A 16,539-nucleotide genomic window follows, 5' to 3' on the forward strand; every position below is an offset into this window, starting at 1 on the left:
ATCCCGCCACATAAATATTTAGCGCTCTCAGAATAAACTTGTCACTAATGCTGCGTAAATATTTTAAGACTCTAAGGACATTTAGGAATGCATGAACCTCTGAGTCACAAATACCCGATATGAAGCAGTACTTTTAAAACTTCCATAATGAACACTGTGGAAATATACTACCACTTACAGAGAAAAAACGAAAGAGAGAAGGTGACTGATCCTTACCTTCCTCACAGCTATCGCTATCACGCCAATGTTCTAGAGTTGAAGCGTTGATTCCAGGAGCCCACAGGGATTGATTATAACTTGTATCCAAATTCTTTATTAATTTTGATTGTTCTCATCCCATCCATGAATCGAAAGAAAAGAGTTGGCAGGCACATTGACATATAAGGAGGGCCCAAGGCACCCTTACTGTCACCAGTCTATGGTACGAATCGTCGCTGATAAGAACAAGTTACACATTCTATTATCAAACATTGCGAACTTTGGCAACTCTAACCTGGCTGACGCTCAGCAAACCCTTTTGTCAAAGCCCCGAGTATCGCACTATACTCCTTTCTCTAAACCAAACCTCTTTTACAAACCTCCTCTCAGTTACTATGGAGGCCAATTGGACTCATTATCGACCATGGCCACGTTCTGAAATTTTTAGGTTGGTTCTGAATCAAGATTGGTTATTTTTAATATAACTCAAATATCACATGCCTCCAAACGTATGTTTCTTTTGAAACAGTTCAGGATAACACATCAGACTGTGAGTCACTAACGGTGAGGATAGAAACTTTGTTACTTTCCAGCCGAACGTTGTTAAATATGTAAATAATAGAAAGTTTATGGATTTATTTAAAGGTCAGAGATGGGTCCCAGTTCTAAATCAAAGAGTCTTTTATAGAGCCTCAGGTTGGCTTATATAAGGTCATATTTTGTCAATCCATAACACTTATCCTTTTAATACTCTAGTATAACAGAGACCTATACGAGCGGTAGTGTTGTTGCACAAATACTACAGAAAACATGTTGGAAGATTTTCATATGATACCTGCACATGACACGTTCGTTAGCACTCATCTCTGTCACATGCAGGGATATTAAAACGCATTTATTATTGTTTCAATCAATGCCTTTTCAAAGAAAATTACCCAAATTACACTTCGGTTTATGGTATCTATCAAGAATGTACTTAGACCATAAAAAGAGCTAATGCCGAGTTAGCAAACATTATTGGGTACTTTGGTATTATCAGGAGGTCACTATTTTTAGAACAGTTTTTATTATTAGAGACCTAAAACATACCAGAAAGAACATACATTGTTCCAATTACTGTGAAAATTATATGTCATTATGACGATTGGTTTTTGTTTTCTTCTTCACAAAAGGAAACTATGTCGGCTAGAAGTAGGCCACTATATCTCTATCTGTTTTTTGTTCTTAGCCTCATCGATATAAGTAGGTTCAGATCATGATGTCATAAATATGATACTAGTAGTAGTAAAGTTAAAGATAACTTTTACGAGCGCTCACGTTATCTGAGTTTGAATTTAGGTATTATCTTGAGGTATGTTTTTCTTTGTTCGCCAGGAGGACGGACGGGGTCTACCGAAACCAACACTGATGGACAGGGGCATTTTCGATCGGTGTTTTCCCGACCTCGGATCACATCGTCCAAATTTACCTATGTCAGATCACGTTGGCACCTTCGGCCCCATCCCGCACTTCTGGTGAAAAAGAAAAACATCCTTCGTGATAGTATCTAAATTCATGCTCAGATCACGTGAACACTAGTAAACGTCGACTTTAATCTTTATAATACATACCTATGTATAGCCAAATAAAATAGTAGATGGTGACAGAGTGGTCTCATTCTCGTCGACATCGCTTCCTTTCGGGAGACAAAATACACGAACCGATCGCCATAATGACACGTAATTTTCACAGTAAGTCAAATAATGTATGTTCTTTTTGATAACGTAGTATTTTAGGTCTGCAGTAATAAAAACTGTTAAAAAAATAGTGGCCTCCGCATAATACCAAAGTACCCATTATTCTTTTATCCAGGAGTGCTGTGCGTTTACACAAAAGCGGCAACGCATCTTTTCTGGTTCAGGAGGAAAAAGCCTACCTGTGCTATTTGGCGTATTATGGATGGAGCATCTAGTACCCGTTACTATGAATCTGCCCCAAATCTGATTTTTGCTGGTTTTTATTGACTTGATTGTTAAATACAATAACTTTAGAAAGACATATACTTAGAAATTTAGAATACAGAGGTTTTAGAGGGTACTTTATATCTTAACTTCGCCTCTCAGTAAATTAGTCAATTTTCATTTAATGTTAAGTTCTCAAGATTTTCATTTGAAGTTCAATAAGCTTAAACACTTTTCGCATTCAACATCCCCAAATATTTCCAGGGATGCACCATGGACCCCTCCCCCGCATCATACACAGTCTGTATCCCCTCCGTGACATAAATGTTATATTTACGCTATTATACGAGTAGATCCACTCTCTTCCGGTGGACGTTGACTCAAGGAACTGTTTCTGAAACTGGATCATAATTACTATGGTAGTCCCGATTCTGGACTTGTTTAGAGGCTTATCATAGAGATGTGGGAGCAACTAGTAAACTGTCTGGTCCTTTCCCAGACAACGATTCTGTCTACTCCACCGGAAAGGTCCGCACCTCCGGTGGACGTCGAGTCAAGGATGCTTACAAAACTGGATTACAGAGACTACCGTAGACCTGAGACCGGACTTGTTTATAGACTTGTAACAGGGATGTCAGAGCAACTAGTGAACGGCGAGCGGTCAGGTTCCCGGCCAAGACCAAGGTAAATTGACCAAGTTACAATAATCAGTTGGCCTTAATCGAATCTGGTTGTGCGTCTTGGAACTAAATTTTAACTTAAACTGCGATAACAGTGAAGCGTGAACCATGTTTCTTCCTATTTATAGGGTACACTAATGTTTTACAGTTTTCCTAAAAACACTTCTAATTTCGTTTACAACATTAGATACTTTTGTATAAATTACCGTTTACATTTTAAATGATTGGTCGGAGTTTGGAATGAATGATTCACTCCACGAGGCCAAACACTGCAGTATCTGTATGACAGTATAGACTTTCGGTTTTAAATAGCATGCTGATGACGTCTAGAGGGTAATTTAATACGCCTTTTCGGAGCAATAATAACTTAAGTCCCGTACATTACATTAATTTAGAAGCAACTGCAGCGAAATCTATCATCCTTTTTTTAGCTTTGTAACAGTTAGGAACGTAAATAATATGTACTCATAGTATGTTCCAAAATAACATAAAAGTGCAATGAAAATTGCGTAAACATTTTGGACTGTCCTTAAACTCTGGTTGTATGATTATTTATATGAATCTCATTCCAAAATAATGGATTTATCAAAACATACATAATTATGGAAAAATTTACATATGTAGTGGGTACACAATCAAAATGTATACAAGTGTGTATTATATATGGTTGAAGCCAATTTTCGCACAAATTTAACGTAATTTTTGGTTTGGACTCTAACCTGTTTCATGAAAATAATAATTTATTATCTATTTCCAAATGGTAGCGCAAATGATGTGTTCATTATTTTTAAGTCCTCCACTTGTTTGCACTATATATAAATCTTTAAGCAATAAATTAACAACAAGAACTCTTCAGGAACAATGGCCTTCTTGGATACATATTGGGGAGGTTTATGTTCGATTGGTATAAAGTAACTTGTTACACATTACACCAGTATAAGTAAAATTAGACACATGTCTTATTTATGAAATTACTTCCAAACTACGAGGTGTGGCAGGAACGCAACGAGACTGATTTTTATTTGAACGTTTTACGTTTGTTTTTACACATTGGCTGTACCGACTTTAAAGTACTTTCCCTGGGCAGCGATACTACGGTGGAGGCGTTTTTCTCACTCTGCATAGCTGCGCTGGAAGGCTTCAAACTGGTATCGCCCTTTGTTCCTCGGTTACGCTATGTTTGACGTTTTAATAGTATCAAGAACGCCATTTAAGTGTTTTTTTTTTTTTTTTTTTTTTTTTTTTTTTTTTTTTTTTTTTTTGAGTTGAATAGGGGAGCTGAGGAATCACAAGAATACCTTTATTTGTCAAAAGCTTGTTGATAGAGAATGGCTAAATATGTAGGTAATTTTCAATACTGTCAAAAAGATCAAGGGACACATTCTTGCGATTGTCTTTTTCTTCGATCGTCAGGTTTTATAGTACCATCCTGGCACACTTTTAATGCCAAAATCTTGTCTCAGAATCTTGATGGAGAGTCGAAAGATTCAAACTCAACTCTATACCGTTAGTCTTAATGTAATTCGACGGTCTAACCTCACCAGAGCCCTCACTCGTTCGATGTTCTCAACAGTTTTTGATGTTGAAGGCCTCCCAGAACGAGCTTCATCTTCAACTAACTCTCGGTCCTCAAAACATGTCTTATGCCAAAGAAAAACTAGTGCTCTTGATAATGAATGTTCCCCATAAGCTTTCTGACATTTTTCAAAAGTCCAAGTCGCAGATTCATGCAGCCTAACACAAAATGTAATGGAACACCGTTGCTCCGAACTATGCTGTTCTGTTTTCAAAACACACCACACCAGAAACACTTCCCTTATTACGTCCTAACGGGTCACGTAGTTACTGGACAAGGTTGGATCTTTGAGAGAGACCAAAGTACAAGTTGTGATAAAGAGAATGTTGCAGTGTTACCAAATAGTGTGGCTTAAAACGTATGGGGACATGTTACATGGTGTATGGTAAACAGTTTATTTACATTCAAACAATAATTTTAAGCCACTATTTTGTGTTCCCTGAATAATATCCAGGTTATTAACACGGCAACCGACTGCTCTAGGTCCGTGGTCACCGTTCTCGGTATCTTTCATACATTGGCTCTATTCGTAATCTTGTCTTTTAAATCAATATACATGCTCATTTTGAGTTGTAATCATGGATCTTTACCAGGGTAGTGACAATAGTGAGATAGATAAAGTGCAGAAGAATCGGGTGGGCTGGGCTTGTACTTAGAAGAGGGCAGGAATCTCAACTAAAAAGGCATATAAAAATAAACCCTGCAGGAAGGCCAAGACAGAAATGTTGGAGTCAAGTAAAATTTGATATGGATGTAAATCAAGCAAAAAAGGAAGATTCAGAAATGATGTTTGTGCGGATAAATACCAACTTAGATATAGATGGCTCTGGGAGTAAGTAAGTATAATGCATTGTTTCATACAATGCAATTTAGAGTCTTGTGGAAATAAATAACAAAATCAATTCAAAGTTGGCTAAAAGTTCGTATTATATTTTGCTTTATTATATGTCATTATATTAATGTCATTTTCAAAACAACAACTTTAAATAAAAAAAAAACACACACACACACACAGAAAGTAGCATACGATGTCCACTGAGATCGCTCGAATTAGATCTCCTCTTCCTAATCTATGTAAAAGACTCGAATGATGTGTATCAAACAGTAACCGTTTAATGTTTGCTGTAAACACGATTACTCCCTTCATATCGTCAGGCATTTGCCTGGAATATACAATAACAAAGTAAAGGAAACGTATTGTGTGTAGTATTATCGGCACTTTTGCAATCAACGCAATTGCTCTCTTGAGATCAGTGAGAGATTTGCCTCGGTCATTCGATAACACCATGAGAAACGTGTTGTTTATAACATTGTTATTGGTATGTTTGCAGCAATCACGATTACTCCATTGAGATCAGTGAGAGATTTGCCTCGGACATTCGATAACACCATGAGAAACGTGTTGTTTATAAAATTGTTATTGGTATGTTTGCAGCAATCACGATTACTCTATTGAGATCAGTGAGAGATTTGCCTCGGACATTCGATAACATCATGAGAAACGTGTTGTTTATAAAATTGTTATTGGTATGTTTGCAGCAATCACGATTACTCTATTGAGATCAGTGAGAGATTTGCCTCGGACATTCGATAACACCATGAAAAAACGTGTTGTTTATAACATTGTTATTGGTATGTTTGCAGCCATCACGATTACTCTCTTGAGATCGTGGGAGATATACCTCGAATATTTAATAAGACTATGGAAAAATATGTTGCCTATAGTATTGTTATGGTGTTTCGAAAATAATAAGTAATAAATATGTTTTATTTTCCAACGATACCATGGAAATACACATTGATGTCAACTCATTGCAAACCACTGCATAAATATGTATTGAAATGTTGTGACTTAAAATCTCAAGTTCTGAAAATTTAAGTCATTCGCAGAATTGATTTTAAACCATTATTTAATTATTCTAGGAGAATATCACAACTTTAAAATTGGATTAACAGAAAACTGTTTATAATACCATTAATAATTGAATACGAACGCAAAACCAAAGCTAAGCTTCCACTGTGCTATAAATATTAGTCAATGTAAATTCTAAATCTATTTTTAGGGCGGTTCAGTTACACATTTGAAATTCTTTAAACTGGCATAAAATCATACCTGTAGCATCATTGTATAATAATTCTAATAGCCCATGTGTAAATTGTTTTCTTAACTCAATAGGATCTCCGAGTTTGGATTTGGAAAAACAATGCTGTAATTAAGTGTTCAGTATTTTCCCATGAACACTTAACCAAAATAGTTACAAATATTTCAAGGCAGTTCGCTCTCTACACTGATAATTAGTTAAGACGAACTGAGTCACGGTTGAAATTAGTACCACTTCAAATAATAAATATTGTATTAGGTGTTCCATAAAACAATATACTAACTCTTGTGTAACGAATATCATTGTTCATTGTTTCTCATGCATTGATTAAAATATTCGCTATTAATGCTGAAAGTATCCAGCATGTGTATTTAAAATTTAAAATACCTAGTTAAAGTTTTTTTTTGTTTTTTTTGCAATAACATCGTACAGAAATTCCAAATAGACAATGAAGCGATGTCGCATCGGTGTGATGTTTTAGTAAATCCTAAATACAGTTGTTATTGCAACGCCTAGTTCCTTGATATAATAAGCAATAATTTTTTACTATTCTAATATAGGGTACGAATAATTTAATTTAAGTTTGAAAATTTGATTTAAAATGTTATTGACAATATTGTTTCGGAAACACAAAGTTCAGTTTTTTTTTCCGTATCACTGACAAATTCTTACACCGTGTGTTGATACTTACAATGTCTAAATAATAACAGTTGACGGCTTAATATTGTTCAGTAATATTTGTACTTAAGTTTGTGTTTGTAACATTGTGTTCCAACATTTAAAAAAATCCGTCATTTTCAAAAAATAAATTGTTTGTATTACATCCTAAATACAGAATTACAATGCTATGGTGTATTCCGTCTATGATCTAGAAATATTAGAATAACAATAGCGATAGTGCGAATATTTAGTATTAATAATATAATTTAAATTATAATTTTTAGTAAGATATACATTTACAAATTGTACCTACTTTTCTTCTTAATAATATAAAACAATGTATATAAAATTTGTCACACACGTCAAAAAATGCTTGTCTAATTTGTTTGTATTTGAAGTTTTCATGCATTTTGAAGTCGCTAGAACTCAGTTTCACGTATTAGATTTTAAAATTCTATTAATTTTAATATTGTCTTTAATTACTTATAGGATGGTTTGTCCAAGAATTGGAGTGTGCAAAAGTTCTATCTTTGGACCTACGATCATTCTCTCTCTCAGTAACACATTTTTCATTGATAAAAATTCAAGTGAACTGCAGTCAAGTTGATCAAAAATTGAATAGAGAAGTGGCAACAATGGATAGTGTTATGAAATGTTATGATATGAATCATAACATCATATTTGATTGGTTTTCAAACAGCTCATGGTGGATTTAATGTTTTAAAAATAAATATACAAAATGTACACTATATTGGAATACAGTACTTTTTGTATTATTATCTAAAAATGATTCTACGTGTACATAACAATAATGTTTGTGTTGATGCTCTTTACACGACATTTTTTAAGTAAACACTGTTGAAAAACGAGTAATATGATTTGAAATCCATTTACTCTATTCAACTTAATATAATAAAAAGATAAAATTTGTAGTTCTGACATGTTAAAATATTAATTGTGTTTGATTTATAATAAAATACGTATTAAAACATATTTGTTAATGCAATGCAAAATTTTAAATTTCATATGCTATCATATAATTCCCAAAGGATTCAAAACCAGAAATATACATTACTACAATTTTACACTGGTGTTAATTACAATATATTTAATAAAAACTACATTTTAAATTGTAACTCACTTATAAATTTAAACAACACGAATCATAGCTGGATATCCTTCAAAATATTATTAAGAATTGTGGTTATTGCTGACCGAATACCCAAATTTATATCCTGCTAATTGATACAGTTAAAATAAATAGAGTTGTTTCATAATTTAAATTATTATATTCTATTTTCATATATGATACAAAATTATGAAATTATAAGTTTAAGTTCTTTAAGACGGTAACTATAAATAAGTAACAGTTTATTTGTTTTTGTTCACCTGTCAAAACTTTTAACATCCGATAAATTGGAAATTTGCTATCCGATCTAAGTAAAATTATGATGCAACTCAGTATCGTGTCTTTCTTATTACTGATTTAAACATCATCATAAATTTGATCATGTTATAAAGTAAAATTATAATAATGTTACTTTGTTAATCTTTTTGATTGGATGGTTATAATGGTTTGGGATTGTTCCCGTAATGGAAGATACGGGGTGGTTTAAGTTAACCAAAATTTGAGGCGTTTAATTTGTGCTATGATACTTTTGAGTTTATCACGACCTGCGCAGCGCCTGCCTATCCGAATGCGCACACTCCCGACTGGCGTGTCGCGTTTGTGCTAACGTAGTATTGCAGCGCGTGCGTATACTACAGCTGTATGTACAGCTCAGAGCAGTACAATCCTCAAACAATAATTTTATTGGTGTTCATAAGTCATATTGTGTTATAGGAAGAGTCATTCACTAAGATATATAATTTTGATATTAATACCACAATAACACACTTAAACATAAAATCTTTACAATCACATAGCCCATTCATTCCTAAATGTATCCATTGCCTGTCCTTTTAGAAATGCGCTGTTCCACAATTATATGCCAAAATATCGCCAACATTATAAAATATCTTTGACATTAAAAACTTCTAAGCGAGTTTTTGACAATGGTCTAAGATTACAAAAAACGTCTCGTTCTATCTCAGAAATTAATACTTAAGTAACCTTTTGTTTCTTTTTTCGTCCTGGATCTATTTATAATAATAAACCTATCAAGGATGACCAAAAGCGGATTATCACTACCGGGAATCTGGGAATTGTCCGTGCCCCCCCCCCCCCAAGTTATTTGGGGTCCAGGGGATTATTCTATGGCAATATGTTTAAAGCAATACGTAGCAATCAATTGCAAGTCTGACAACCTTTTGAGCTCTTGTTCTTATTTAATGCTATATAAAAACTTATATAACTTATGTGAAAATTTAACCTTGTGGAAACCGCCTTATAACACAAAAAATAAGCCAAGTAAACTATTTTAATAGTTTATATATATATATATATATATATATATATATATATATATATATATATTTCCATTGAAAGGTTAAAAAAATTTAAATAATTGTCATCCGTGATAAAGGTTTTTGGTATAAAATACGACACATATGTTTGTAGTCGATATATTTACAGTGCATAAAACTACAAAAATTGTAGTACATGAAATTGGTAATTGTGAGTGTTTTCCCGCCGAGCGATTAACGTCCATGCATAGATATGGCAGACGCATGGCGCCGGCGATGGACAAACATAGACATTGAAGATACGAACTTAAAGTTAAATATCATTTACAAAGCACGATATTTAGTTTATTTGTTTATCTAATATCGCGTTTTCATACACAATGTTTGACACAAATACGTGTTAGTAATCGGTAAATAACTATTGTAACAACGAACGAACAAAAAATATAAATATACGAACGAATAAATTTAAATCAACGAAAATAAATATATGTTGTTTGTAGGAGTTCTTAATATTATCCTACGACAACTATTACTAGCAACAACCTGAGGTCTGTTAGAGGAACTATGGTGTAGACAAGACTTTTATTAATCTTTCAACTAACAAATTGGCATCAGATACTTGTCTGACCGGATCAGATATCTTGCTTGTCTGACCACGACGGTCTTTTAATTAGCAGTTTATCAGAAGCAAACATGCGTAACCTAAATAATGAAACTAAATTTTTAGTAAAAGAACTAAATTAATCTGTCGAAAATGTTACAAGAAAATTGGAATAGGATTTTCAATAAAACACATGTTGAGAAACGGTTCATTAAATTTGTATAGACACTTTTAGAGGCCACTCCGTAAAAGTGTTCCTTTTAATTCTTAAAAGAACATTAAGTTTATAATAAACTAACATTGTTTAAACATAAAGATAGATATAACAAACAAGATCTTCAAGATGGACATAATTAACAGATGAATAGCTCCCCAGAATTGAAGAACTAATACAAGTTAAAGAAGTGTGTACATAAAAACTTATTATTACAATAAAATCCGACCATGCCAGGGACTCACTAGTTGCCGATAGTAATCTGTAATCTGTAACATTGACATAAATTTACTCGTACTTTATCATCTTGGTCATATAACCGTGAGTTGGGTCAATTGAAACACAACAAGAATATCATACACTATTCCCAAGAAATTACTTCAGTTTAAAATACCAATTTGGAATATCGACAATGCTGCTATATTAAAATCTCAACCCTTTCTTTGTTTGAAGGTTATTTTTGATGATGGAAGGATTGTGAAGGAACCAGGATTTTTCCGGACATTTGCCATCGTTCAGTGAAACAAGAAATCAGTAACACTGATGTTACTGGTGTTACTCGTTCAGTGAAACAAGAAATCAGTAACACTGATGTTACTGGTGTTACTGATTTCTTGTTTCACTGAATGATGGCAAATGTCTTGAAAAATCCTGTTTCATCTCAACCCTATTCTTTCAGCAGTAATTCTTATTCCCTTTTTAATTGACATCTGTAAACTTTCTCATTATTAACATATTGAGTTCAATTTGCTTCCACAAAGATCAGTTATTTGAATCTGTGACTGCATTTAGCTCTCTTAAAATGGGCGTTACAATTTATTCTTTATTTGTTTACTTTACTCGTCAAATAATATATTTAACTACAGTTTCTTGTTCAATTCCTATACCATACAGGGTGTCTTCCTAATTAACAAATACTATTCTAAAAATTGAAATTTAACCTTGATCGCTAAGGCCAGTTAATTACTAAAACATTTTTTTTAATATACTAGAAAATTGTACATTCCTGCATAACGTACGATCTAGTGTGTATTAATGTCCTACAGTACATTACTTACGTTCATTATGTACTGTACTAATTTCTTGAAACCAATAAGTATGTTAATCTCAATTTTTCTTACGTCATAATGTCTGTTGACGTTGTCGAGCCCGACACTCTCGGGGTGGCAATTGTGCACCTGATAAGACAATGAGGACTCGTCCATCCGTCGTTGGAGGGCTGATGGGTAAACCAGTTTTACAAAAGAGTTTGTATTATAGGTGTGTCTGATGACGAAGCGATGCAAAGTGTTTTTTTTTAACGTATTTGCCACCGACTTTTTTACCTCTTTAGACGCATCAGATTCTAGAAGTCAAGTCTGTGACAAGGGGAGATTCAAACGCGGCACTAAGTGGAAGGTAAAACAAAGTTAAACACAACTTTGGTATACAATCGACCGTTTCATAGCTAAGTTAAGTGTAAGGTAGCATATTTCAGTCAAGGTTGATGTATTGCACTTTTTTCCGGGGATTTTGGTTGATTTAGAATATTAATGAAACTTCCATTCCGAGTGGAATTGCGGATCGTCTGGTGTCGTGGACCGTCAGAGAGTTGATAAAACTATTTCGGCCAGACAGTGTCTTACAACTCTTATCTTTATTAATGTATCATTGTACTCATTTGTAAAACAATTGTATTCCCACTCATAGCTACAATAATACGAACTAAAATCAGTTAAAAATAGAGAAATTGTGTGTAAGATTGATAAAAATTCAATTCTTTACGTTTTCTAAATTCTTTATCTCATTTCCTATTGAAATAACAGCTTCAGTTGTATTATTAGTTAGGACAAAATGTGTGTTTTATTCCGTCGGAAAGTCTTTTAAAGTTTGCAAGACGTGCTCGGGATTATTGTAATATAACCTTGATATACTTCTAGTAATAATTATTTATTTATATTTTATACACGCAGTTGATTACTAAAAAATATAACGGTGTATTGTGGAAAATAAAAATTGTTTAAATAATATGACTTTGAAATCATTTATAAATACATAAAATATAAATTTACTTTGGTATTGTATATACAAAACGTCAATAATTGATATGATATGTTATTAAATCAATTAACCTGACTATTGTATAACTTTCGATATATCAGAAGTTTGCCGCCTAAGGTTTGAAATTTAATCATTTTATTTTTATAGGTAGGTTAGCTATAAAACACGTTTTAACAAACAACTAATTTTTGTATGTCAGTCAGTTTTGTAGAAACAATACCGAGAAGGTAGCAGTAACAGCGATTGATGTTTAATCACTTTTTAAGAAAAAATATTTGTTTAATGATATAATCAGCAAACTGGAGGTGTTTGCATTACTACTACCACTATCCGCAATCATTATTAATAAAAACCATTAACACACAACTAGCATCAAAAACGACATGATGAGAACGATGATAAGACTTTAACAAAATAACCGTTCAAACAGATGATCAGTGCATTGCTAATACTCGCTGTCTCGCTGGAAGCGCGAGAAGTGTTGAACTGACAGTGACTGGCTGTTATTGTACTCGTATTTCTTGACTCTCACCGGTTGCAAGTTCCGTAAAATTACTAAGCGTGAGTTTTGTACTGCACTGTCTGTCGACTGTTATACTTAAAATATCAAAACAACTAATAATGAAACTGAACTATGAAACATGTTCCAATTACGAGTTTATGTTCAGTTTGACGCAGTTTAGATATTTCTAGCAATGGGTAGGGATTTTCAACTTCCACCCCTCCTCCTGGCCTATGTTTATAATAAACCATAATACAACTTTAAGTAATAAAGTTGAAATGTTCTCATAATGAAATGTTTAAAACTACTTTTAGTAAAATTATTGTTATACAGAGTTAGTTATTTTAGAGACCCAAGAGAAAAGGTTATTTTTGACGGGGAATCAAAAGTGTGAGAAATTACTAACATGTAGCGCTTCACCTGAGTATGTAAAAGAGCCGTTTTAGATTCGGTACAATATACTTTTAAATCTGATTACAAATAACCGTTGAAATGCATTTTAATTACCATTGTGAAAACGTAAAAAGAACACACACACACACACACACACACACACACACACACACACACACACACACACACACACACACACACATACATACACATACACACACGCAGACCACGGATTTATCAGCCTCCAGAGGCTAGCATGCGTCAGTAGTTCAGGGGCTTTTACTAGTACACCAACCGAGGCACTTGAGGGCCTTTTGGATCTATTGCATCCTTGATATCCACTTCAGAGCGGAGGAGAGGAAGACCATTTACAGACTTATGACTTCGGGCTTTCGATGAGGATCTGTTCTCGATTTATTGAAGTTCTTTAAATAAATTAAATCTTGAATATGATATCATATGCCATACAGACGGAATTTTCCTTCATCAAACCGTACTGCGTGCATCTTGGAACGCAATCCAGCTGGGAATGCAAACAAATATCTCTACAATTATTCAGGGTTTTATGTAGTAGGTTCAGAAATAAGCACTTCGTAGTGTCTTGACTGTCACAGCACCATATTCAAGACGTAGGCATGTGCTATCTCTGCCTGTGTTTCACTAAGATTAAGGAGGGGCTGCAACAAAAAGTATATCTTTTTTCTGGTTCTTGATTCCACCCAGATCACCTCAAAATTAGTCAGGAATATTTTCCAAACCATATCGGCGCTCGGCTTTCTAAACGACCTTTAGTTGTACTGGGTGCTGGGGCATCATGCGATCACAGGCAATGAGACAGCTGACCTCTTGGCTAGAAAGGGAGCTCAGGCCACATTTGTAATTAGCTGATGATAAACAGTCACAGGTGGTAGTGTCAATCTAGCAGTAAACTCTGCACTAAAACTTCTGAGCCCCAATCCCGCGGTTACCAGGTCCTTTAGCTTGGACAGAGATAACCCAAGATAAGGTTCTATAACGATGAACCCTCATGTCGTCTTTGCAGACAGGAAACCGAAACCGCTGAGCGAATGCTCTTTGGCTGCGTAGCAGTGACATCTAAGAGTAGGAGATTGCTGGAAGCTCAATCTTTGGAGTATGTCAAACCAACCAGACTAGGCGCCACCATTATTTAACTCGCGGCAGAAACCAGTTTAGGACTCCCTATGTAGGACAAGTTGGGTTTGTACAAGGAGGTGTGCCTCGGCCTGAAAATTACTCGTATTTTCAATCTTCATTAATGTTTATGTGATCAGAAAATTAAAATTTCTAAGATATTATCAGCCAATTAAAAAAAATAATAAAACTGTACCAACCATTTTCTTTGTTATTATTATTATTTTATGTATATTCATTACCCTATTGTTTTATGTAATGTTGGAAAACAGATTATAACAACGCGATTTCAGAAATTGTGTAATTGTATTCTATAAAGATTGAAATACTCGTAGTTAAGATTAATTCCAAACGTGGGGTGTTAAAACAGTACTGCAAATTAAGATATTATGCATTTTGCATATTTTGTACAGTATTTCATTTTTTCTCGGACTCATAGAGTAATCCCGAGGAATATAATTTAGTATGGATTCTCTTGTCTGTAATCTTGTCTCAAGAAGCCTCGAGGAAGAACAGTTTTAATTTGAAAATAGCATCGCGGGAGGTTGTGCTCTCTATAGAAAAGTGTAACTGTGATGTTGATTATTCTTCATTATCATTTAAGCACCTTTTCTTTTATTATAATTAGAAAAACATGCTTTATCTTTGATTACGAAAGGCAACCGACGAGGACTTATGAATTGTTCAAGAGTGGGCCAAACAATACTCACTAAACCATTCTCTTTTCTTTAAATCAATGACGCGATGGCCTTTTTAATTTTTATCACTTAGGCAGTAAATTCTCACCCTATGGCATGTTCAAAATGGTACAAATAATTATCGAAATGTCAGCACTTGTAGTTCCTATACATCAGCAACCGTGTCGGCAAAGTATGTTGGTTCAGTGAGTAGGAAATATCCAGCAAACTCAGCCAACTTAAGTAACGTGGAGGACTGAAGCTAATAAATATATTGTATTTTAAAAGTAACAATCACAGTTATAGCGTGTGTATCATTACAAACTCATTTTGGGCATTTTTGTTGATTATATGGATCCAAGTTCCAATTTTATATAAATAAACAATTGTTATATAAATCGCATTATTGAGGTCTTGTGGTAGAATGATTACTTACCGTGTTCGTTTACATGCTTACCTTTAAAAGGTAGAGGAAGAATGTTGAACATGATTCTTGTCCTGGATATGCGAACACAAAGAGACTTTTAAAAAATGTTAATGAGTCACACAATGTTAACGCCAATAACCAATGAATCGTAGTTATAAACAAGTTAATTCAAACTAAAAAGACCACAACTTGTTAAAAAAAATCAAATATCTTATTATCTTTCCACGATTACATACGAACGGAATGTCGAATCTACTGACATTTTCACAGGGATGGGATTACTAGTCTACCGTGCGAGAACGTAAACAGAAGTCAGATGCCTGCGAAGAGGAAGACTCGACCTCACGACCCCTCGTATCGAGAGATACGGTAAGTGTGTCAGGCTCACTCTCTAATATAACCATTTGTGCGTCATCGTCACCCATGCACTGATAAGTCTTGTAGAACATCGTGTCGCCTTCTGTAAGCGATCGTTTATGCATCGTAAAATATGATATGTAATGGGGTCGAATGTAAGGTGAGTATAAGCAGATTTTGATGATCATATATTGAGATTTTGCCTACCCTTACTTATAATTTCTTGATAAACCGTGTTATGCTCTCTCCCACGATTTCAGTTCTTGAGTTAACGTAGTGAACGAATCTCACCATCAGGTAGTAAATTGCGCACCGTTTTAACATAAACATATAAAACTAAAATAATAAGTAACATTTCTTAAAGAGAACATTAGATCAACTTATTACGAGGCCCTTAGAACATACGAGATATACTGTAAAAAAGTATACGCTTGTAGGTAACAATTAAAAAATTGACAGTTTTGAAAAAGAACTTTATTGTTGGTGGGTTGTACAAACAAAACGTTTTGTTGAACACAACACAGCCTGAGTCTTTGGTTATAATTGAAAAAACAACATAATTTGAAGATATAACATCTAATATACGTTTCATAAGAAAAACGTGCATATTC

The 16,539-nt window shown here is 34.0% G+C and overlaps 1 protein-coding gene across 1 annotated transcript in view; it reads right to left on the minus strand.

Annotated features, from left to right (window-relative positions):
- Nucleotides 1–15,725, minus strand: part of LOC124369598 (scavenger receptor class B member 1-like) — a 157,958-nt gene extending 142,233 nt beyond the window's left edge. The window contains exon 1 of the mRNA XM_046827647.1: nt 15,602–15,725. Coding sequence (XP_046683603.1) covers nt 15,602–15,632 — 31 coding nt within the window. The 5' untranslated portion in view covers nt 15,633–15,725. The remainder of the gene's footprint in view (nt 1–15,601) is intronic.
- Nucleotides 15,726–16,539: the final 814 nt, after the last annotated feature.

This window comes from Homalodisca vitripennis, chromosome X, assembly GCF_021130785.1.
Source record: "Homalodisca vitripennis isolate AUS2020 chromosome X, UT_GWSS_2.1, whole genome shotgun sequence".
NCBI lineage: Eukaryota > Metazoa > Arthropoda > Insecta > Hemiptera > Cicadellidae > Homalodisca > Homalodisca vitripennis.